This window comes from Microplitis mediator, chromosome 8 (genome assembly GCF_029852145.1).
Source record: "Microplitis mediator isolate UGA2020A chromosome 8, iyMicMedi2.1, whole genome shotgun sequence".
Taxonomy (NCBI): Eukaryota; Metazoa; Arthropoda; class Insecta; order Hymenoptera; family Braconidae; genus Microplitis; species Microplitis mediator.
The window spans coordinates 6,893,714-6,918,145 of NC_079976.1; the positions used below are offsets into that span (position 1 = coordinate 6,893,714).

General features: G+C 24.6%; 2 protein-coding genes across 3 annotated transcripts in view; one reads left to right on the forward strand and one right to left on the reverse strand.

The window, feature by feature from the left end:
- The window catches only part of LOC130673431 (RAC serine/threonine-protein kinase), a 71,986-nt gene that overhangs the window by 47,410 nt on the left and 144 nt on the right, over positions 1–24,432 (reverse strand). The gene's annotated exons all lie outside the window — the stretch shown is intronic.
- LOC130673429 (RB1-inducible coiled-coil protein 1) lies at positions 45–23,490 on the forward strand. 2 transcript variants are annotated; one of them, XM_057478422.1, is made up of 10 exons: positions 45–1,349; positions 5,751–5,959; positions 11,358–12,162; positions 12,326–12,743; positions 13,320–13,552; positions 14,250–14,421; positions 14,833–15,036; positions 17,090–17,839; positions 18,704–19,897; positions 20,586–23,490. In XM_057478422.1, exons 1-10 carry the CDS (start codon positions 1,282–1,284, stop codon positions 20,697–20,699), a joined length of 4,167 nt encoding a protein of 1,388 aa, XP_057334405.1. In that variant the 5' UTR covers positions 45–1,281; the 3' UTR covers positions 20,700–23,490. The 2 variants fall into 2 exon arrangements, with proteins under 2 accessions (XP_057334405.1, XP_057334406.1); XM_057478423.1 differs by lacking the exon at positions 14,833–15,036 and having other exon boundaries at positions 46–1,349.

Here is a 24,432-nt window from a genome sequence, read left to right on the forward strand (position 1 = left end):
TATATATGTATATAAAGGTTTAAAAGCGTTTCCACGCGCAGTAAACAGCTGGCGTCGCGATGCGTCAGTATTAAATAAAATGTCGTGTTGTGATCACTGTTAGTTTGTTCAACGTTTATAAAAACAAGATATAAATTTTTTATTTAGTTATTATTTTAATTTAAACTATAACTGAATATACAATAATTATAAATATATAAACAAAGAAATATCTAACAGACATTTAAATTTAATAACAAAAACTGTCAAGTTTATTTTATAAATTAATATAAATAACTGACAGTATTAAATAAAAAAAAAACAAATATATATATATACATATACATATATATATATGTATTACGGTTTTTAATATACACAAGTGATCACATATATAGATATATGTGTGTATATAAAATATAGTTAGATAGAAAATCGTGATTTTCTTTGTTCGCTGTCTTGCGCATTCATTTTTGTTACAACGCGCAGTCTTTGTTCTCATTTATTATTTTAATAATAATATATATAAATATAAATATATATTAGTTTTTACGTTAATTAAATATATATAAAAACAAACAAGTGGAATTAAATATAATTTAATAATTTGTATCAATAGATAAATATATATTGATATAGATAAATAATAAATTTAAAAATAATTAAAAACGCAAGTGCTTTGTTTTGAAGAACCAGCTGATTGACAGATTAAAGATTTTTTAAAAAACTTGGGAATGAATGTAAATTGAAAGTTATTATTTATGATAAATTTTCATTACCTTCATAATTACTAATTAACGTAATTTATATGGTTGATTATAATTAATCATAATAAAAATAATAATAGTTGTTTGTGAATCTATGATAAAAAACAGATTAAACGGGGCCGTCCTCGCAAATTGTGAGATACGTGGGGTACGGCCCCAAAGCTGACTACTGGGGTTACTAAGGGACATATTTTATGTCTCTAATTTAATTACAAATAATAATAAATAAGTACACAAGTAAAGAGAAGAAGAGAATAAATAAATAAAATTTTGATGGAGTTTTTGGAGTTGGAGCTGAAATTGGAGTCGACTTTGAATTTATGAAAAAAATTATCGAATTTTAAAACTGGGGAATTTAAATTTATGGATGCACCCTAAATGTGATATAAATTTATATTTAAAATTCAAGTTATTGGATATTTTTGATAAATTGTTAGTCTTTTTTTTCACTCTTTGGTAGCTGAGTTTTTTACAAATTTTGTTTTGGATTAAATAAATTTTGGTGAAGAAGATTTAATTTAAGTGAATTTCGAAAATGTTGTATGTATTTCATGTTGATACTGGTGCTACGTTAACCTTTGACATCAAATTAGCACTTCAAACGTGAGTATTTTTATTTTTATTTTTTTTTAATTAATAATTTTGTTGGTTAAGTGATTAAGTTTAATTATATTATTTGTATACTTTTAGAGTGATAAAAATTTTATTGAATTAGTAAAAGTACTGAGAATATTTTCTCAAGTGTTAATAAATTAATTTTATAAATTTAACACTTAAACTAGTAGTGAAAAAAAATTTTAATTGTAAAATTTGAATTTTATTTTAATAAAAATTCATTTTTGATTTAATTAATAATTTTGAATTTTTCAACAGCATGAAATTTTTAACACAGTGCTAAATAATATTTAACAGTGTTAAATTAAATTGCTAACTCTTATATTGTTGATAATTATTTTTAATAGACGAAATCGTAAGAATATAATTTTTAACTGTGTTAATTTTTTTGAATTGTGTTAAATAATATTTAACAATGTTATATTAAATTGTTAACTCTTATATTGTTTATAATTATTTTTAATAGACAATATTGCACGAATTTAATTTTTTAACTGTGTTAATTTTTTGAAATTGTGTCAAATAATATTTAACAATGTTAAATTAAATTGTTAACACTTATGCTGTTAATAATTGTTTTTAATAGACATCACTGTAAGAGTATAACTTTTTAACTGTGTTAATTTTTTTTAACTGTTAAATAATATGTAACAAAATTAATTCTATTAATAAAAGTGTTAACTGATTTAAAAAATTAATATTAACAATATTAATTGTTAAATTGCATCATTTTTTTACGTTAAATTTCGTTAACAGTGTTAAATATTTAATCTAAGGTTTTAAAATATATTTAACAGTGTTAAATATTTTTTTTTTTAAGAAAAAGTAATATTTAACACTTAAATTGTTGATTATAAGTTTGAATTGTTAAAAGTTAACATAAAAATTTAATATTAACACAATTAACACTCAGTATTACTAGAGAAATTATGAGCAAAACTTTTTCTTTCAAAATTTTTCATAAATTTTAAATAATTTCTAAAACAAAAATAAAAAATTGATGTTATTAAAATAATATTTTATAATTCAACAAAATTACTTCTCACTACCGTAATACTTATTTTTAACCATTTTATTACCCGGCAAATGAAATAATAAAAATAATTACAGAAACAAAATAAAAATCAATCATTGTTTTGATTATTTTTTTGTTATTTTTCAAATTAATTTTATAAATTTCTAAAAAATAATATTAGATCTTATAAAAATAATGGAGATGAGGTTAATGATGAAATAACCTGACCAGATTGCCGTTAAAAAAAAAAATAAAAATACAAGCAAGCAAGAAAAAGAAAAAATTACGTATCAAAGTTGGCTGGTAACTTTGCTTGTAATTTCGTAGCGTTGACGCAATATTACTTACGATGTCATAGATATATAGATGGACACAACATATAGATAGATAGGTACATATAAATATATATATGTATAGATTTAATGGGTTACAAGAGTGTGTACTTAAATGTTGGCTCGTGTCAATTCGTAACTTTAGCCAAGTTAATACGCGTAATACAAGCGGAAATTCATTTTTATTAATATCTATTCAATATATATGATAATAATAATAATAATGAGGCTTATAATTTATATGATAATTCAAAAAAAATAAATTCTTTAAAAAAAAGTAATAAAGTTATCTATTGTTAAGAGTCAAGGCTAAATTAATGATAATTGAGCAATATATATATATACATTTTTTTTTCTAGTCAAAACAAATCCACAGAAAAGTAAAAAGAAATCAATATAAAATAAAAAGTGGAATTCAATATCACTAATCAGTATATTTATATATTTAATGCAAAGTAGTTTGATGGATTTCAACAATTCAAAATTACTACTGTAAATTATTAAAAAAGTAAATAAATAAACCCGTGTAAAAAAAATCGGTGAAAAAGTATTGACTATTCTAAACTTCAAAACTTGACACATTGACCAACTTTTTTCAAATGATTTTTAAACTTCTGAAAATACAAAGAAAAAAACATTTGATTTTATACTAAAAATTATCATGTACCTGAAGATCGGAACGTTTTTCACGCAACGAAAATGAAAATAATTCATGAAATTTGTGTCTAAAGGCGAATTTAGGGGTAGTTGGGGGTGGCCTGTCATTTTCGGGTGACGTGAAAAATATTTCCGAAATCGAGATCCAGTAGATTTTTCACTGTTCATTTCTTTTTTCTTATTTTCGTTTCACGAAAAATGTTCCGATCTTCAGGTACATAAATTATCGTTTTTGACTCATTTGCAAACTTTTTTAGACGCTCCATTAAAAGTGATAGGTTTCATAAATTTTTTCAGTAAAATACGTTAAGAAAAATCTGATTTTGAACTATTTCTGAACGTTTTTTTTTTTTAAATATCTTAACAACATCAAGATATTTATTGATTTTTCTCTTGAATTTTTAAAAGTTTAAAAGATGTTTGTCGTTGTGTCAGGTTTTAAAGTTTAAAATAGTCAACAATTTTTCGTACACAGAAATATCAAAGCTTTTATAGTTAGAATTTTACAATTTAATTATAAAAGAAAATTAATTTGACATATATCAATAACATGAATTATTTTTAGTGAAATTAAAAATTGCTGTCACAGATACTCATTTTTCTACAGTAATAATTAAAACAATTTTAAATTATACTACATTAATTATTAATTATAAATATAAATATAGAATATTATTTACTTATTAATGACAAGTAGTTAATTTTATACACCAATAAAATAAGTCATTGATATTTATTTTATATAAATATTTATTTTAAATCAAAATCATATTATAACCTGATAAATTGTCAAGCCTCATTTTATACTATATATATATGTATATATTTATTTATTTATTTGTTTTGACTAGAAAAAAGTAAATAAAAATTTCGCGGTCTATTTCGCGATGCCGATTACATATACTTGTTATGATTTGTTATGTATACATATGTATTATAGATGTATAGTTGTTTGGAGTGATTAGATAAAGAAAAAGTTGAAATAATAAAGATACAAAATAGTTATAATGTTAAGAAAGAGTTGGGAGAGCTAAGAGTTGAGATTAAAGAGAAAGAAAAATAGTAAATAGGCAAGTTAATTCAGCTAGGGAATAATAATAAGAGTGGGAATGGGGTCTGTTGGGTGTGCGACCCGGTTTTCATTTAGTATCACTTGTCTTTTATATATGTATATATATGTAGATATATATAAAAGTGTAAGATGCTACAATCTGACAACTAAACTACTGTACTCTTTACAACAGAATTTGCATATATATATGTAGATAAGTAGTTAACCATATATATATATATATATATATATATATATATATATATATAATGGGTATACTTAAAACGTAAGATCATATGTTAGATCTTTATTTCATGAGATTTCATTTTTTCTTTTAAAATGTTTAGACTTTTTTTTTCTAACAAAGAAATTTATTTAAATATTTATTCATTGAAAAAAATTTTCTAGTGATAGAAAACAAAATGATTTTTTTTGTATTGTAATAAGTAACATTTAACAGTGTTAAAAAATCATAAAATTATATATTTAAAATTTTTAGAATTAAAAAATTTATTTATTTGTTACTGAGTTAGTTTTTTCGAGTGTTAAATTTATTAAAAAATTTTTTTACACTGTTAAAAATGTATTGATCACTTATACAATATTTAAGTGTTAATTTTCTTAAACACATAAATTGTTAAATATTGATCTTATTTGTTAATACATTTTATGTGAATGTCTCTAGCCATATGTATGAGTGTTAAATTTTTTTAACAGTGGCTTTTTTTTAACTCGAACCGTTAAGTATTTAATAGAAATTGTTAAATTTATTTGACAGCGTTAATTTTTTAACACTTCAATTTTTTACCATCACTAGTCAGATTTATGTGTTGAATTTAGTTAACAGTGTTGATTTTCTAACACTTACAGTGTTAAATATGTAACAAAAAGCGTTAATTTAATTTTACCATATTATACTGTTAAATTTTATGAACAGTGTTAATTTTTCAACTTTATTAATGTGTTATATATGCAATAAAAAGCGTTAATTAAATTTTACTATCACTAGTCTGATTAATGAGTGTTAAATTTATTTAACAGTGTTAATTTTTTAACACTGTTAAATTAGCAAAAAGAAAATATTTTTTAATTAAAAAAAAAACAATTATTTGTCTATTTTAATGGAAAAAAAAATATTCGTAATTACTCAGTACTTAAATTCATAAAATTTTAATTAAAGAATTAATTAAAAGAAAAAAAATTCTGATTTAATTACTGCAGATAAAAATTTTCCATAGATTTAAGATAACCATATAAATTTAATAACAGTAATAATAAATAAATAAATATTAATAAAATGGGTTATATTATTAACAATATATATAAAATTCCAGTGTCGGTGAGCTGAAGGAAGCGATTGAACGAGAATGTGGGGTTTTAGCAATACACCAAGTGTTACTGATGAGCGGTGGCGAGAGTTTAGATAATCATGCACGAGTTTGCTCATACTCTGCTGGCACAGACACAAATCCCATTTATTTGTTCAGCAAAGCATCTATCGAAAGTCAAGTACCACCTATTCCCCACACTGATTACAGTACAGGTAATTCACATTTTTATACATTTTATTCTACTCATCAATTACTCATGTCCGGCGTTAATTAAATATTTAATTAAATTCCCATTTATTTATTTATTCAATTTTATTTATAAAATAGTGGAAATTTCCTGATCAAGTTCAACTTTTTTTTTTCTACTTGTAAATTTAATTATTAATTTTTTATCTAATTAATTATACAATTATAATTTAATTACCGTTAATTTAATTCATCTTAATAGAAAAAAAAGTAATAAAATTTGAAATTAATTTAGGGAAATTTATTGATAAATTGCAGTAAATAATTTTTTATTGTTTGTTTTTTAAGGTTTTGTTTGTTGTTTGTCTGTTTATGTTCGTCGTGGACATTATTTAGTGCGTAGCTATTTGTATTGCATTTAATTTAATTTATTATTCATGAATACATACATACATACCCATATACTTTTTTTTATATATATATAAATTTATTTATCAGAAATTTTATTTTAAAATAATCATGTCAGAAATTTATTCTCTGATAAATTAAAAAATATGTCAATAATATAAATTTACATTTAATAATTACATACATATATATATTGTTGTTTATACCAAATATAAAGTTGTGAATTAAATTAGACGTACATTCTTCATTTTAAATTCTATATATGCCAAGAAAAATTAATAATTCATAAAATCATTGAATTTTTTTTTAAGAAATTCAATTTCGGATTTTTGTAGCATATTAAATTTTTTAAAAATTGATATTTCAAATATTAAATCCCCCAAAAAATAAACCATCGTTTGTATGAAGTATAAAATTTTATGAAGTTTTACAAAATTTTGTAAAACTTTATAAAATTTTATACAAATATATAAAATTTCATACTTATAACTCCTTGGGATCTTGATAACAATTATGTAAAATTTTATGAAATTATATGTAAGGTGGAGGTACCGTTTTTGGTCACTTTAGGACCAGTTTTGGACACTTGAAAAATTAAAATATAATAATTTGTAAAATACCCACTAACATAATCAATTTTTAAAATATGTCTAAAGATACTTCTATCCCACTCTTAAAATGGAAATTTTATTTTACACTTTTTCATTAATTAAAATAAAGGATTAAATGTCAAAAAATGGAGCAGTGGCCACAAATGGTACCTCTACCCTAATTGTATACAATTTTATGAAATTTCAAAAAATTTTACAAAATTTCATCAGTATAATTTCATAAAATTTTATAAAAACATTTTTTCCCAGGCATCCAAATTTAAATTTTAAAAAAATTAGCGAAAAAAAAAAAAGTAATAAAGTAAACAAAAATAAATTTTTATTCACAAAACAAAATTAAAATTAATGTAATACAAGTAGCTACGCAGCTGAATAATGTCTACACAAACATAAACAAACAAACAATTGACTAAAACAATAAAACCAGACAATTAAAATTAAAAAAAAAATTAAATAAAATAAAAATTATCAACCATTAAATAATAACAGCATTAACAGCATAATTTCTCTTTTATTAAACGATGAAAAAAAAACAATAATAATAATTATAATAATAATAATAATAATTTTTCAGTAAAGTATACAAATATGAGTAAGCAAAAGTGAGTTGGCGTAGCAGACTGTTGGACGCCAATCGTACGACAATTTTTTTACTCGTCTCTCTCAGTACATTTATATACATTACATATATCCATACACTTATACAACATATATAGATATATGTTTATATATATATAAACGTTTTATCGCAGAGTTGAGCGCGTGAATCGAGGACGTACTGACTTACTGCATTGCGTAACATAAAACATGAAGACTTTTAAAAGAGCCTAGATATAATACTGAGACTTTGACCCTTTTGCTATTAGAAAAAAAAATTTTTGAGCTTTTTAATTAAAAAAAAAAGTTATACTAATAAGAGAGATTTTTTTTTATCAGTGTCATTAGATCCGATAGTAAAATAATAAATAAATAATTTGAACTAAATAAATGATTTATTAAGAGCGCGGTGTATTAATAGGGTTATAAAGTGCAAAAGTCACTTGCCATGATTCATTTTATTTTCTATTATTATTATTATTACTATTTGGAATTAATTATTTATTTATTTATAAATGCAGACAGCAATTGGTCATATATTAATACATTAACTATTTATTATTTATTTATTTAGTATTCACATATATGTGGCAATTAATACGACCCACTCATTTATTAATTCGGTCAACGAGATACGAAATAATGTATTGTTTTGTTTTTATTATTATTATTATTATTATGATTGGAAAATTATTGCACTCGAGGCTTGACTCAAAAATTACTTCTGATTAATTTTATAAATTTTTTTTTATATTTTATATTTTGCAAAATGAAAATGTTAAAAAAATTAAAATGTATGGAGATTTTAAATAACTGAATATCTTAAAATTTTTTGAATTTCTTCGATGAATTTTTAAACTAAAAATAGGGTAGAAGTAGCATTTGTGGCCACTGCTCCATTTTTTGACACTTAATACTTTAGTTTAATTAACGAAACAGTAAAAAATAAATCTTGAAATTGATCAGAATACTATTTTTTTTGAAGAGCTTGACATTAAAATAGAAATAACTAGAAAGCAATGCGGAATTTTGAAAAATTTTATCAGAGATAATTTGTAAAGAATAAAATTGTCTACAAAAAAGATTCAATGAAATTTTGTGATAAGTCTAATAGTTTCGGTGGAAAAGTAAAAAGACCTCGAAATTTACTGAAAATTTGACTTCTATCTCCAATAACTATTGAATAGATGACTTAATCAAAAAATGATAAGAGACTTTTTTTGTACAGCTTTTAATACCCTACGAAATTATATGAGCTTATATGTACAATGAGTCATTGTCGAGATACAAAATTCAAAACTTAAAATTTTTTTTTTACATGCTATTTAAATGGAAAATAGAAAATTGCGATGAACCGTTAGACGTCAAGACATTGGCGCATTTTATGCACCGTACAGGAATCGGTCTTTTGAGAGCTTGGGTCAAACCCAACTCACAAATCGCCGTTGTCTGTCATCCTATTCTATTCTATATTGAATTCTCTTTAAATTCGACAAAAAAAAGTAATCGATTTTTTTGAATCAGTCTAATATATAAATTTAAAAAAAACTGTTTCTAGTAAAAACAAAAAAATGTTTAATAAATTTGATTTCAAAAACTTGAACAAAAAATCGCTCAATATTAAAAAAAAAATTTTTAATAAAAAAGAGGTTTTCTTTAGTCTTTTCTTTCGTAACTCGCAATATAATAATTCCAGCCGTGCCGTAGGTTCGAACCGCTGACCTACGGGTAAGATACAGACTCAGTATTATATCCCGCTGAGTTGCAGCTGAAACTTGGCGTGGTTTCAGCTGCAATGATTAATAGTTTTTTTTTTTTTTTTAACGTAAGAATTGAGCCCAACGCAGGTATATCACGTCGGGGAGGTTGTCACTCTAACAGCTGACTGTACCCTAATCTATTTATCTATGGTTTCCTATGGCCATTAGTGCGCATGTGTCCTCCATGTGTAACACAGGGAAATGCAATAAAATCTATTTTATGTTTTTTATTTAAATACTCCCATGTAAAAAAAAGTTGTTGAAAAGGGTTAAGAAAGTGTTGACTATTCTAAACTTCAAAACGTCACGCAATGACGAACTTGTTTTAAACGATTTTTAAACTTTTGAAAAAACAGAAAAAAACAGTTGACTTGATACTACGTAGTAACATTTTTCAGTGCAAAATACGTTCAGAAAAAACCGATTTTGAACTATTTCTCAACGATTTTCGTATTAGGATATTTATTGATTTTTCTCCTGAATTTTCATAAGTTTAAAAAACGTTCAAAAAAAGTCCGTTGATGTGTCACGTTTTGAAGTTTAGAATAGTCAACACTTTTTCAACCTTTTTTCAACAATTTTTTTTTAAACGGGCTTCAAATAAAATCGCAATAATTCAATAAATTTTTTTCGTTTAATATTTTTATCATAAAATAAATATCAAAAATTACCTTTCTCAATAAAAAAAAAATTACCATTTAAAAAAAGAAGCAAATTAATAAATTAAGATAAGAGTTAAGTTTTTTGACACTATCAACTTCCTGTTAAAAATAAAAAATTAAATTATTACTTATCAAAATATAATTAATTATGAGATGAAAAATGTGGTAGTTATTTTGAAATAATATAATAACAGTTAACATACGGCGTAATATCATATTTTCAAGTTCAATAAAACAAGCCAAGTTGACATAAGAAATGTAATGAAATAAATATGGAAAAATATATAATAATAATAATTATAAAAAAAAAGTGTTGACGTAATCGATGTAACTAATCACATTTATAACCTTGGAAATTTATTTAACATTAATTAATCATTGCTACTGTTATTATTATTATTATTATTGTTATTATTATTATTATTATTATTATGAAATCTTTTTTTTTTATTTTATCAATGCCATCATATTCATAATTCTTCAATTTAATTTATATTAATTTCATAACTTCCGTAAATGTAGATAAGGATCGTTAAATTTTTTTTGATTATATCTTTGATATATTAATTAATTATTGACAAAAGGCGGCAATTAATTTTTTACTTTTTCGTAAAAAATTAATCATAGCTTCCGAATTTACGTAAAAATTTTTTAAGACATTTTTATAAATATTTTTACAACTGATAAAAAATTTTAATAAATTGAATACTTCAAAATTTATATGTTGAATAATAAATATATACAAGAAACAATTTAAATTTTGAGACTGTTTAAAGTTTTAATAATTGTTAAATTGCTTATAACTTTAAAAATTTTGAGTTTATGAAAAAAAGTTTAAAGACAATTTTGTAGAGAATTTTATGGCCGACAAAAAAGGTCTGATAAAAAATTTCGATAAATTCAATAGTTTATAAATTACAAGTAATTTAAAATTTATAATTTATGATACAAATCAGTGGCTAAATTTTGGAAATTGATTAATTGTTTGTAACTTTTAAAATTTTGAGTTTACGAAAAAAAGTTTTTAGATAATTTCATAGAGAATCTAATAGCCGACAAAAAAAGTCTCACAAAAAATTTCGATAACTTCAATAGTTTATAAGTTACAAGTAATTTAAAATTTATATATAAATGATATATAAACACTTGGTTAAATTTTGAATTGATTAATTGCTTATAACTTTGAAAATTATGCATTTATCAATTTTTACTAAGAGACCTTTTTTTGTAGAGCATGAAATTCTCTACAAAATTGTCTGGAACCATTTTCATGTCAGATGAAAATTTGCCGAATTATGAATAATTTTTATGGCAATTGATAGTTGAATTTTTTGATTTTTTCAAGAGAAAGAAGTTTAAAAAAAAAAAAAAACTAATTTTTTACAGATGTCGATTTAGTAGATCAAATAAATGCTTCCTTATCTATGCCTGCGACCTATGCAACATTAGTAGCACGTGCCCAATTAGCCCAACAATGTTGTGCAATAGCCCGTGAACAAACACGAACATGTGAACGACTAGTTCATGATCAACATCTCCAACAACAAGGATGGGCAGCAGTAGTAGCTAATTTAGAAGATATAACTCACATGTTCAATTCAAAAACTGATTTATTGCATCAATCATTTACCCAATATTTAGAAGAACGTCACCAATACATTGATGTGCTTACTAATTTTCATAGTGACTTGGAAACTCTATCAAAGATACCGATTTTACCGGCATTGAGAGCTCAAGCCGAGGGTTACTATGATGCAGATGACACCGAGGACTACATGCAACAAAATAACTGTGAGTTAATGAGTTTATTACGTTGGATATCTGTTAAAGACAATCAGAGCAACATAGAACTAGTTGCTGAACAATGTTCACGTGGGCTTGAACAATTTGATGAACGAATGATGGAAGCGCTTCAGAGTGAAGTTAATATGGCTATTGATGCTGCAAATAAACCCGAAATGAAGGAAATCAAGGGTTTGGGTGAACGTTTATTTGCATTGGAGCAATTAATGGCACAGACTAAACGTTTAGTACAAGAACAAGGGGAATTGGCACAGGGATTTCATCAAAATCAAACACGTGCTAATAATTTGGGCGATGCTAGTGTGTTACCGGATTTGTGTGCAAGCCATCGTAAGCAATTGGCGGTTATGATGGAAAATCATAGCCAATTAAGAGATATTCGTAGGAGGTAATTTGACATTTTTTTTTTTTTTTAATTGATTAGATTAATGGAAATTTATAGAATCGATCTATCGATTTAAATTTATAGTATGCATCGATTTAATTTTAATCAATACATTAAAATTTATAAAATCGATTTAATAAACCAACATAAATTATATTTAAACTAGGTGTACACGAGCTAAAGAAGAATTATCAGTAAACATATATCAACGATTAAAATGGATAATGTATGTTGAAAATAAAATGCTAGAAGTTGATGGTAAATTAGTTATGTACCACGAAAATTTAAAACGATTACGTCGTCATTTGGACGTTCTTCAGCAAATACATACAGCACCACAAATGTATATGGACGCTGTCAGTGAAGTTGTTAGAAGACGTACATTTTCACAAGCATTTTTGGTGTGGGCGAGTGATCTTGCTTGTCAATTATTAACAGTACACAATGAGGAAATTAATAGACGTAGAGAATTTCAGAGTAAATTCGAGGGACATTTTTTGAACACCCTGTTTCCGGGTTTGGAGGACCTTCCACCTAGTTTCGCTACCCAAGCCCCGACTGTTTTCGATAATGGATTGCCTAAGGTAATTTTTTAATATCCGTTTTATATATTTTTATATATTTTGCGCACAGTATTTTTTTATTTAAAAAATAAATATAATATTCGAGTAGCTGATAAAATTACGCGTTAAATGAGTACCAACAACAATATATTTAAATAAGTTATTAATTGTCATTAATTTATAAATCGATTACTAATTACATGTATATATATAAAAATTTAATTTGATATATTGATGTGAGTATTCATCTGACTCGTCATCAAATTTCGTGCATTTTAAAATTAGTTATTTTCAAAAATTCGAAAAAAAAATTTTGATTTTTTTTATTGGGGTCCAAAATATATCGATGTGGGTACTCAAACTAAAGGAAATTTTTTTAAAAACAAGAAAATTCAATCAATTTTCTTCACTTTCATCTTCAAAAAATTTCTATTCAAAAAACAATCCAGATAATTAAATTTATTTGCTTGATTAATTTAAAATGGATCCGCGTAGAAAAAGAAAGAGCGATTATAACAATAGTAATAAAAATACAGTGTTTTTAATTGAAATGGAAAGTAACGCATCTGAGTTTAATATTTACTTTTATTTCAACAGTTGACTGCGGAAGATATGGAATCACTTAAAATTCAATTACCCGATCTCACGGATTCCATTTCAACGGCCGATTTAAATAGCATAACACAATTTTTTTTATCAAAGAGTCTTACTTCAGTAACGAGTAGTGATGTTAATAATATTAATAAAATAATAAAAGAAGATGATAGTACAACTTCAATGCCTGTTGATGTATCGTCTACTAAAGAGACCAGCGATCGAATATCTCACAGGTAATTTTTTTTTTTTTTAAACAAAATTCATAAAAATATTTATTTAATAAAATAAATTCCAACTTCCATAAACAATATAGTAAATAACAAAAAACGTTGTCGGTCGTGATAAAATTTTCTAATTATTTTGATTTATGAGGGAAATTAATTACTAATAAAATTTGAATTGATTGTAGGGGTGGGACGTTTTAATTAAAAAAACTCTCATTTTGTAAATGACTTTCTATTCTTTACAAAAATATAGGGTAAGTTGGTCATCCCAAATAGAGTGACAATTTTGACACATAAAAAATTATTTACTGTCACTTCATTACTAATCAGCAAAAAAATTGACTTGAAATAAAATGATCTAAAAAAAAAATTTTTTTTTGGCAAAGTTCTAAAATGGTCACACTACTTGGTGACCAACTTACCCCTACTCTTTTAGAAACTAAATTAACATTTACATAAAAAATTGTCTCATTTTGCCCTACTTTTCCCTGTAGCAATCAATCAACTTTAAAAAAAATATATACATATTTATACATTCATAAAAATTAATCACTGACCGATTAAATTTAAATATCAGTTGATAAAATTCACGTGTTGATATTCGAATCTCATCCGCTATCTTTTTTTTTTAAATAATAAATTTAAAAAAAATTTATAGTGTTTAAAAAAATAAATTTCCCGCCTTAATAATTTTTTTTTTCTACAGAGTTGGTTTTGAATCTGAAACAGACACAGACGAATTTGAAAAAATAAGCCAACAAAATGTCGTGACAGATTCAACATCCTCGGCAACAAAACAACAACAGCAACAGCAACAACAACAAGAAAGAGTTAATACCTACGAGAATAAATTAATGATGCCGAATAAACAATTGGAGGTTGGTTGTTCGCAATCCTCCATATTTCCCTCAATATCCTTATCACAATCAAAAAACATATCCTCATTATTATCAAAAAAAAAATCATCGCGTGTTATTGATTTAAGTAACATAAAGTCATTAACCTCAAGATCAACATCCACATCGACTTCCTTATCCATATCATCATCATCATCATCGAATTCCATTGATCGTAATGATAAATTAGTAGCTGGTATTAAGTCATTGCGTGAATCGAATAATCCTGATGATGATGATGATGTTTTTATAAAAAATAATGATAATAGTAACTTATTATCACAAGATAAAAATAATTCCTCAATATCATCCTGTCCAATTCCTGAATCCTCAGTACGTCCAGTGACGTGCGACGGCCAACAACAATTAAAATCACAATTAAAAAAAAAACAGGAGGACCAGGAGCTGGAGCAAGTACAATTACAACAGCAAGTACAAATATGTAGACAAATAGACAGTGGTGGAAGTAGTCCATTTGCTGATCCAAGCATAAATAATGATTTTATGAATGCGGAATTTTATATCGATGAATCTTTGCCGAGCAGCCTCAGTGAACATCAAAATGATGATGGACATGCTATTGTTTCTCTTCTTCAGGTACTGGACGCATTTACAGCTCACAACCACTTTTTTAGTAGTCGTAGCCGTAAACGTTCCACTACCTTTTCATATTTTTTTTTTTTTTTTTTTTTTTTTTTTTTAATACTCTTTTATTAAATTATTTCTTTCATAGTTTTTACGACTCATTCATATTTTTTAATTCATATATCATATAAGGTAAAAGCCCCTATACCCGCTCACTTTTCATTGGAGTGAGATTAAATCACTCAATATAAATTAATAAATAAAATGAAAAACCATTTTTTTTTTATAGTTATTTTTTGAAGTTTCGAGTATTAGAATAAAATTTAAGTTTGAAGAATAATCTTGATAATTAATTATTATTAATTTTTTAAATAAGGTCCTTGAGTGTACCCATAGTCACTCGCTAAAAGTTGTGATGCACCATTACTCGATCAACACATGGCCCTATAGTCGCTCAAAGACAATATCAATTAAACTATGATAAGTTTATTGATTTGGACAAATGATTTATAAATTATACTACTTTATTCTTTCATAATATAAAATTTCATGAATTTTAAAAATGTATTTAATAAGATATAGTTATAAAAATTTTTAAAAAATTTGACGTAACTTAAATTTAATTTAACGAATGAACGTTAAAGTAAAAAATGCCTGGCTAAGTGCGATTTTGAAAACAGCCATTTAATTTAAATTTATAATCTATTATAAAATAATTTTATGCATCATATTTTAATATATTTAGATTCACAAATAATTATTTATCAATAATATTTTTAGTTGTAATTTTTTTTTATAAAAATTATAAACAAAACGCCTTAAACAGTTAAAGTGAGCGACTACTGGTACTAAGCGGGTAAAGGGGCTTTTACCTTAGAGGGTTTTATTAAATTCTTCTTCATTCATTTAATAATTTATATTTAAATTTTAATCGTATATATATATGTTTATATAATATAGATTAAAAAATATTTTAAATATTTTTTAGATAAATTGCATGTCTAAAATTTTTTTTTACTACTCATATTTCAGTTATTATATTTCTATTTATAAATCATCAGTTTATATATTTATAAGTTTAAGTTATTTATTTCCAGGATAGCTGACGCCGTCGCACTATATAACTCCTTATCCTTCCTCATTTAAATAAATTTAATAAAACAAAATAAATAACTTATTTATGATAACATTCAACAGTACTAACAATATCACAATAAAACTCATACTCTATCATCTGTTAGTTACTTCAAATTACATTTAACAGTTTAAATAAAAATTAACACTTGAATTTTTTTTTTTTAAACAGAAATTCTGTTCAAATTTAATGGATGCTTAAAAAAAATTTTTGTTTTGAGTGTTAAACAAATTAACACCTAAAAAATTCTATGATTGTTAAATTTTTTTAATATTTTAATTAATTAATAGAAAAAAAAAACAATTTTTTAAAAATTACGTGTTAATTGTTAGTAATTAAGTGTTAACTTTTTTAACAGTTGAGTATAAACATCTAAATGTTTAATTATTACACAAAAAAATTAACTCTAATTTTTGTTTTAAAAATAAGGTGTTAATATTTTTGGAAGAGTTAAATTTTTTTTGACCATTTAAAAAGTTTCAATCTTTATTAAAATATTAACTTAAGGTGTTAAATTTTTAACATTAAAGTGTTGAATTGTTAACATTTAAGTGTTAAATTATTAATACACAAAAAATTAATGTTTATTTTAATATAAAAGTCGTGTTCAATTACTGACATTAAAGTGTTAAATTGTTCACATTAAAGTGTGAAATTATTAACATTTAAGTGTTAAATTGATAATACCCAAAAAATTAATTTTTATTTTAATGTGAAAGTCGTGTTCAATTACTAACATTCAAGTGTTAAATTGTTAACATTCAGGTGTTAAATTATTAACACACAAAAATTATTTTTTCTATTTAAAGTTAAAAATCAAGTGTTTATTTTTTTTTTTAACATTATTAACAAAATTTTTTCAACACAAAATTAATAAATCAAAATAAAATTTTTTTTTTTAATTTAAAAAAAATTTTTGTATGTTTACAGGAAAATTTGGGTAACACACGCAGTGAAGTAGAACGTTTACGTACAATATTAAGTACCCTAAAATTAGCAATGAATGACGCAATAGTGACATTTAAAAGTGAATTAAATTTATTACGTGAAAAAGTAAACACTGATAAAAATGGTATGATCAACGTTAGCGAACGTATTAATGATGCATTAATTTTACATTCACATGAATGTGAACGCATATTGCGTGAACGTGAGCAAGAATTGACAGTTGATCATGAATTAGAATTAGCGGACGCTAAAAAGTTAATTCAATCACGTGATGAAGAAATACGTAATTTAAAGTCAACAATAGTCGCTAAGGAAAGAGAGTTTGGTGAACAACAGCGTTTGCTAACAGCTCAACTAATGCGTCAAAAATTGGATTTCCAGCAAGAAGAAATTTGTAATTTGCAAAAACGATATCAAAGTCAATTGAATGAAGCATTGGAACAGGCTAGATTAGACAAAGATAATGCATTGGCACAAGCACGCGAGGCTAGTTTAATTGAAATGAATTCACTGACGTTACAGCTTGAGGAGAGCCATAAAAAAATACGTGAATTGGAAGATACATTGGCTACAACACGTGCCGATCAGTCAAAATTAATTAAAGAGACAACTGATAAATTACAAGCTGAATTTAAAACTGAAATTGAAACCATAAGAGGCCGATTTAAATTAATGGCTGCTTCAACTGTTATGGAACGTAGTCCAAGTGATTCAAGTCTTGAAAAAATTGAGGTAGTTGTTTATTTACATCTAAGTGATAATATTTTTCAAATTGTAGTTTAAAATTGCATTTTTATTTTTTATTTATTTACCCGTAAATATTGAGTTTTTTAGAAAATTGAAAGAGACCTTTTTTGTAGCTCTTCAAATTCTCTATAAAAAAGGTGTCTTGTACTTTTTTAAAAAGACTTAATAGTTATTGAGATATTTTCAGTTTTAAATTCCAAAAATTAAAATACAAAAAAAGACTATAAATAGAAAAAGTGTAGTTGATTTTTTAAAAATATCTCTGTAAATATTGCTATTTTTGAAAAATTATAAGAGACTTTTTTTGTAGCTCTTCAAATTTTCTACAAAAAAGGTATCTTGTATTTTTTTCAAAACTTAATAGTTATTTCGATATTTTGAGTTTAAAAATAAATTACTTTAGAACCAAATTTTAAATGCAAATGTAATTAATCTTCAATATTAATTTAATTAAAGTAATCAAGTTTGGGCCGCACCTAACGAAATCTGGAATTCAAGATTTCTAATAAATTGTTTTATTAATTAATTATTTATTAATTAATTATCATTACAACGATTTTTGTAGCTTCCGACAAAACACAGAAGACAAACTTTCTCGGAATATTTTTATCATTCGAGTCCCATAAATATTCAAAACGTAATTTGAAATCTTAAATTCGAGATTTCGTTAGGTCTTAACACTTTCAAAATCTAAGTATAACAAAATGGAGTTCGTTTTTTTTTTCAAAATGGCGGTACAGAATGCGCGCGCACTTATCGCCTCAAATTTTAAACACAAAGCAAAATTCTAATTAAAATTATTAAATCCTAGATCTAAATAATTAAAAAAAAATTATTTTCAAATTTCAGCGTCCCGATGTAATAGAATTATCGAACCACGAATCGATTCTCGCGCAAACAAGAGAAAATCTCGAGTCAGAAAAAGCCGAAGCAGTTCGTCAAGCTCTAGTGAAAGAAACTTCTGATTTTGAAGCTAAATTACAATACGCACTTGCAATGTCAACTAAAAAATTAACATCTGAGTTAGAATCACAGCGATTACGTGAAACAGCTCTAGTTGATGAATGCCGTCAGTATCAAGAAATAATCCGACGTCTTACTGAAGACGATTGTTCAACTCATCAAGCTTTCAAAGAGAAATTAAAAAGTCTCGAGGCTGAAAAATATCATTTGGAAAACAAAATGTCTGCGGACCGTAAAATTTTGAAACAACGGGAATCACAATTGCATGAATTGGAACTAGAACGCGATGAATTACGTCAGGAATTAAATGACGAGCGTTTGAAAATGAGCCAAAGTGGTTCCGGTGGTTCGAATACTGGAGTCATAAGCGGAAATACAAGTAGTGGAATTGTTGATACTCTAAAAACATTACTGTCAAGTAGCAAAGATGATATCGACGTATCGGAGTCTAAAAAAGTACGACTAGAATCAATAGATGACACGGAATCACTCATAAGAAGATTAGAAATACTTGAAGTTGACAATAAACGTCTCAGTGTTGAATTAAAAGCATCAAGAGAAAGCCGTGAATCAATAGAAGCACGTGTTGATGCATTGGAAGCAGACAAAGTTAGATTAGAAATAGAACTTGTTAAAGAAAGGGCTCTACGTGGTGGCTATAGTGGAAGAAATACTGGCGGTGGGGGCGGAAGTGGAGGCGGTGTAAGTGACAGTGGTATGGCATCATCTATTGAGTCACGTGACAAAGATATGATTGCTTCAGTGGCTGTTGTTACAGAAACGAATGACGATACTGGAGCTGTTAGAGGATTATTTCGTGAAAAACTTATTAAAAGTACCAACAGTTTGCTAAGCCAATTTTCAATAAGTTTACACACTTGTAATCCTGGCGATTGCGTTGTTGTACTGTGGGATACTGTACACACTAGTTACATTGTACTACAGGAATCAAGGACAATGTATTTTCTACATTCTGATTGTGTGGATCTTTTGGAATTAAAAACTGGGCCTGATGGATTGCCAAGACAAATTTATGTTATTGGAGAGGTCATTGATAAGCAGTATTGTCACGCCAAAAAGGTAAGATTTTTTTTTTCTAAGGCTCTGGAAGTGGGAGTTTTTGGTTTAGATATGGGTTGTGGGTACTCGTTTCAGAGGAAATTAGAACGAGTAAAAGAAAAATGAAGTTATTTTGAGAAAAAAAATTTTTTAATAACTTTAAAAATTTGATGATTGAAAGTTACGTGAAATTTTTATTTTTGGTTTGAAGATCGGGTTGTGGGGGCTCGTTTTGAAGGAAATTTAATAAAATAGACGAAGAATCGAATTATTTTTTAAAAATAAAATTTTTTATTTTTGGAGTTTCTAAGAGTGGGAAAATTTTTTATTTGGATATGGGTTGTGGGTACTTGTTTGAGAAGATATTTGACAAAGAATACGAAAACTAAAATTATTCAAAAAAAAAATTTGATAATTTTGAAAATTTGATAACTAAAGGTTTCAATTTTAGGTTAATTTAAATTTTTTGTTAAAAGATCAGGTTGTGGGGGCTCGTTTTAAAGGAAATTTGATAAAATAGACGAAGAATCCAATTATTTTTTAAAAATAAAATTCTTAATTTTTGAAAATTTTATAGAAATTTTTTTTGTTTTTAAACTATAGGGTTGTGGGTACTCATTTCAAAAGAAATTTAAAAATACATATTTATTAAAAAAAAAAGTTTAAAATATAAATATAATCCTAATAAAAATAATTTAATTATTTACAGACGGAAAATCGTTACCACGTGCCTCAAGGTACAAAATTTTACCGTGTAAGAGTAAAACCACTGCAACGAGATTGCACTTTACTAGCTTCATCGTCCGATAAAAGTCAGCAGTAATTATTTTATAAATTTTCACAATTAAAAAAAAATTAAGCTTTACTAACAAGACAAATTAATAATAAATTATTAAAACTCCAAGTTGATCTAAATTTAAAAATTTTTTAAACTTAAAATAAACAATTAAGAAAATTACTTTTAATTTTATTGTGAAATAAATTCTGCTGTGATCGACTGAGCTCGTATCATTATTTGAATTTTTTTTCCATTTCTATAATTAATTATAAAAATTATTATTAATTAATAATGATACGAGATAAAAAACATAATAAAATATGTTGGCGTTAATGTGATATTGTCGATTATGGATAAGGTGTGTGGATTTAGCTGTGACTGCGTGATAAATTAAGAAAAAAAAAAATAGAAAAAAAAAATAATTAAATAAACAAAACAAAAAAAAATTAATTTATAATAAAAATAGTAATTAAAAAACTTTAGAAACTTATGATTTGAAAATTCATTAATTAAAAGAAATATTAATCAATTTTTTAAAATTAGAATTTTTTTTCGCTTAAAATGATAGAATATCAAAAATCATTCTTTTTTTTTTTTCGTTTTATTTTATTGGATTATCAAGTAATTAATTTTTAATTAATGCACCGTGAAGATAATACGTGTTGAAAATTAATCGTTAATTAATTAACATGTTAATTGGTAATTATTACGATTATTTAATTAATATCGTAAAATAGTTATCAACAAAATATTAAAGGCATGCAATATATCAATAGCCGATATATAATTTAGAAAAAAAATTAATTAACCTCATTAATTATTATAACTTATTAAACTTTTTTTTTTACTTATTAATAATTAGTCCTAACGGAAAGTTAAATTAAGGGAAGAAAAGCATTGATGCTGTTAAATTACAAAAATAGTTTTTTTTTTAGTTTGTAAAATTTTTTTCAAATATTTTGATACGTAACAAAAATATGACGGAATTTTAGGAATTAAATTAATGAATTTTTATAGTTTTAACTACTTAGTATTAATTAATTAATAGAAAAAAAAAATAATAATCAAAGTTTGATAAAAAAAGAAAAATGAAAAAAAAATTTATATTGAAAAATATTCAATAAATTTTAATTAATTAAATATGATAAGAGAATAGAGCTGATATTATTTAATTTTTTATTTTGGATAAAAAATTTCTTAAGGCTAAATTTTTTCACTTTAGTATATAAACTCATGCGTCACATAATTGATAAAAAAAATGATTTGTTGTCTAATAGTTCACAATAATCAACATTAGATATATTTATCTTGATAATTTATTATTTGAATATGAAATTTGGTTAAAAAAATACTATTATTTTTTAGAGATTTATATCGGCTAAATATTTATCATAATATTTAAATACGTAATTTTAATATATATAATTGTTTTTTTAAATTATAAAGTAATGAGCGGTCACTACTTTATTGTTTATTTAAACAATTATTTATTACGTAATAAAATAATAAATAAAATGGTACATTAATTAGAAAAAAATATTTAATTAGATTATTATTTGCACACCAGTGTCTAGTATGAACGTAAAAGGTGTGTAATTATTAACGAGGGTTAAGGTTATTTTGTATACTTGCATAATTAATATATGAAAGGTGTGTAATTATATATTTATTATTTAGAAAACGCGGTTGTTTTTAGTGTAAACGTAAATTATAGAATGTGCAGCTGGAAGTTTATATATATTTATTTGCACACCGTTTATGTAATTAATATAGAGGGTGTGCAATTTTAATTCACGATTAATTAATTTTGATATTTTTTTTAAAGAATAACTGGTGTGAAATTAAAATTATGTAATAGTTTAACTACTTGCACACCTTAAAATAATTTTGGTTAACATGGTGTGCATTTTTAATTATTACTGAATTTATTTCGAAACCTATTTGTATTTTATCATCGTAAGAAAGTAGAGTGTGAAAATTTCGTCTTGGATAAATTTATTTGCACACCGTGTGTTTATTCAATATTTAGGGTGTGCAAATTTAATTAATTTGGTTTCTTTTCTTATTATAGATCCAATGGTGTGAAAATAAAATTATGTATCAGTTTAGTTATGTCACACCTTAACGTAATTTTTCTCAACGGGGTGTGCATTTTTTAACAATTAATAAATTTATTTACACATAAGTTTAATTTGTGTAAATGTTAAAGGTGTGCAGTTTTAATTAACTGGATGAATTAATCTGAATACTAGTATAGTTTATTTAAGAATATAAGAAGTGTGCAAATAACATCCAAGTAAAGTTTATTTTCACACCATTAATTATTTATCGTAAAATGGTGTGTATTTATAATTTAATAAATATGAAGACTTGTTTTTTTTAAGGGTGTGCAAATAAAACAAATTTAATTAATTATAAAGACAAGAAAGTACAGATCTTTATAAAAATTTTTCACCACACCAGTGCCGGAAGTTTAAGTTCCTGCTTTGTTTGAAGGAAAGAAAGTCAATCTTTGTTTTTTTATGAGAAAACAAACGATAAAAATCAGCGCATGCGCCATTCTTTCTACAAACAAAGACAAATTTTAAACTTTCAGGTACAGATCTGGTGAAAAATAGTATGCACACCACGATGGAAAGTAGGACGTTCCGATCCACGTGTTTGCTACCGTAGCCTTCGGCTCGGGTACGCAATTACACGGATTGGAGTGTTCTGGTTTCCTCTCTTGGTGTGCAATCAAATTCCACTTGATTTAAAATTTTTTTCAAAGCAAAAACAATGATCAAATAAATGAAAAAAAATTAAAAAAAAAAAAAAAGAAAAAAAAACGAAACAATGATAATCATATTATTAATAAATAATAAATAAATTATTAATAAAACCTGGAATCAATAAATAAATTATTGATTAAATATAATATATACATATAAATATATAATGATAAATATATTATATAGGCACACATAGAAAAAACTAAATAAATAAAAAAAAAAAATAAAAATAAACTAAACAATGAATAAACAAAAAAATAGCTGTGATCGTTAGTCCAATAAAAAAATTTCCACCTATATACAAACAATATTAAGTAGTTCGTTAGTGTTAACAATTATCAATAATTAATAAATAACTAACATATGAAAGAGGTAATGCATGAAAATATGTATGAGATAATTTCGTTTTTTTTTTTTTCTACCACAAAATTAAAATATTATGTAATTTAATTAATACTTTTGTCAAAACTAAATAAAATGATAATGAACAACTCAATAATCAATTTTCTCTTTTTTTTTTCTTTTTTTTTTTTTAATTTTGAACTATAAAAATAATATATGTAATAACAACGTATGTATTTAGCTGAATATTGTGACTCAACTATTTATAGGCTGAACGTTTTGTGAAATATGAATAATTTAAAGATCTATTGAGTAATGAATAAATAATTATGATTTTTGTAAATGAAAAAAACTGTTTTTTTGTTTTTACTTGATAACCAAAAAGTGAATGGTCCTGAAGTTAGCAGACAATCAAATATTTTCAACAGATCATTGACGCGAAAAAAAAAACTAAAAATATGCACATGTAGAAAATTGAAAAATCAGAACGTGCATTTTTTAAAATTTCAAGATTTAAATTGATTAATTTATTTATTTAAAATTCAAAAATTGTCTTATATCTGCTACACTCACACTGAAAAATTAATTCTCTTAATATTTTACTTTCTGATGTATAATTTTTCAAAAATAATTGACCTCTGCTAAATTCAAAAGCTGATTGTCTA

What these genes read in the sequence shown, in the direction of transcription:
- LOC130673429 (XM_057478422.1), top strand. Translation starts at nt 1,282, where the DNA reads ATGTTGTATGTATTTCATGTTGATACTGGTGCTACGTTAACCTTTGAC. An exon ending in TGCCGAATAAACAATTGGAG is followed by an intron (nt 14,422 to 14,832) that starts GTTGGTTGTTCG and finishes AAAAAAAAACAG; the next exon opens with GAGGACCAGGAGCTGGAGCA. An exon ending in CTATTGTTTCTCTTCTTCAG is followed by an intron (nt 15,037 to 17,089) that starts GTACTGGACGCA and finishes GTATGTTTACAG; the next exon opens with GAAAATTTGGGTAACACACG.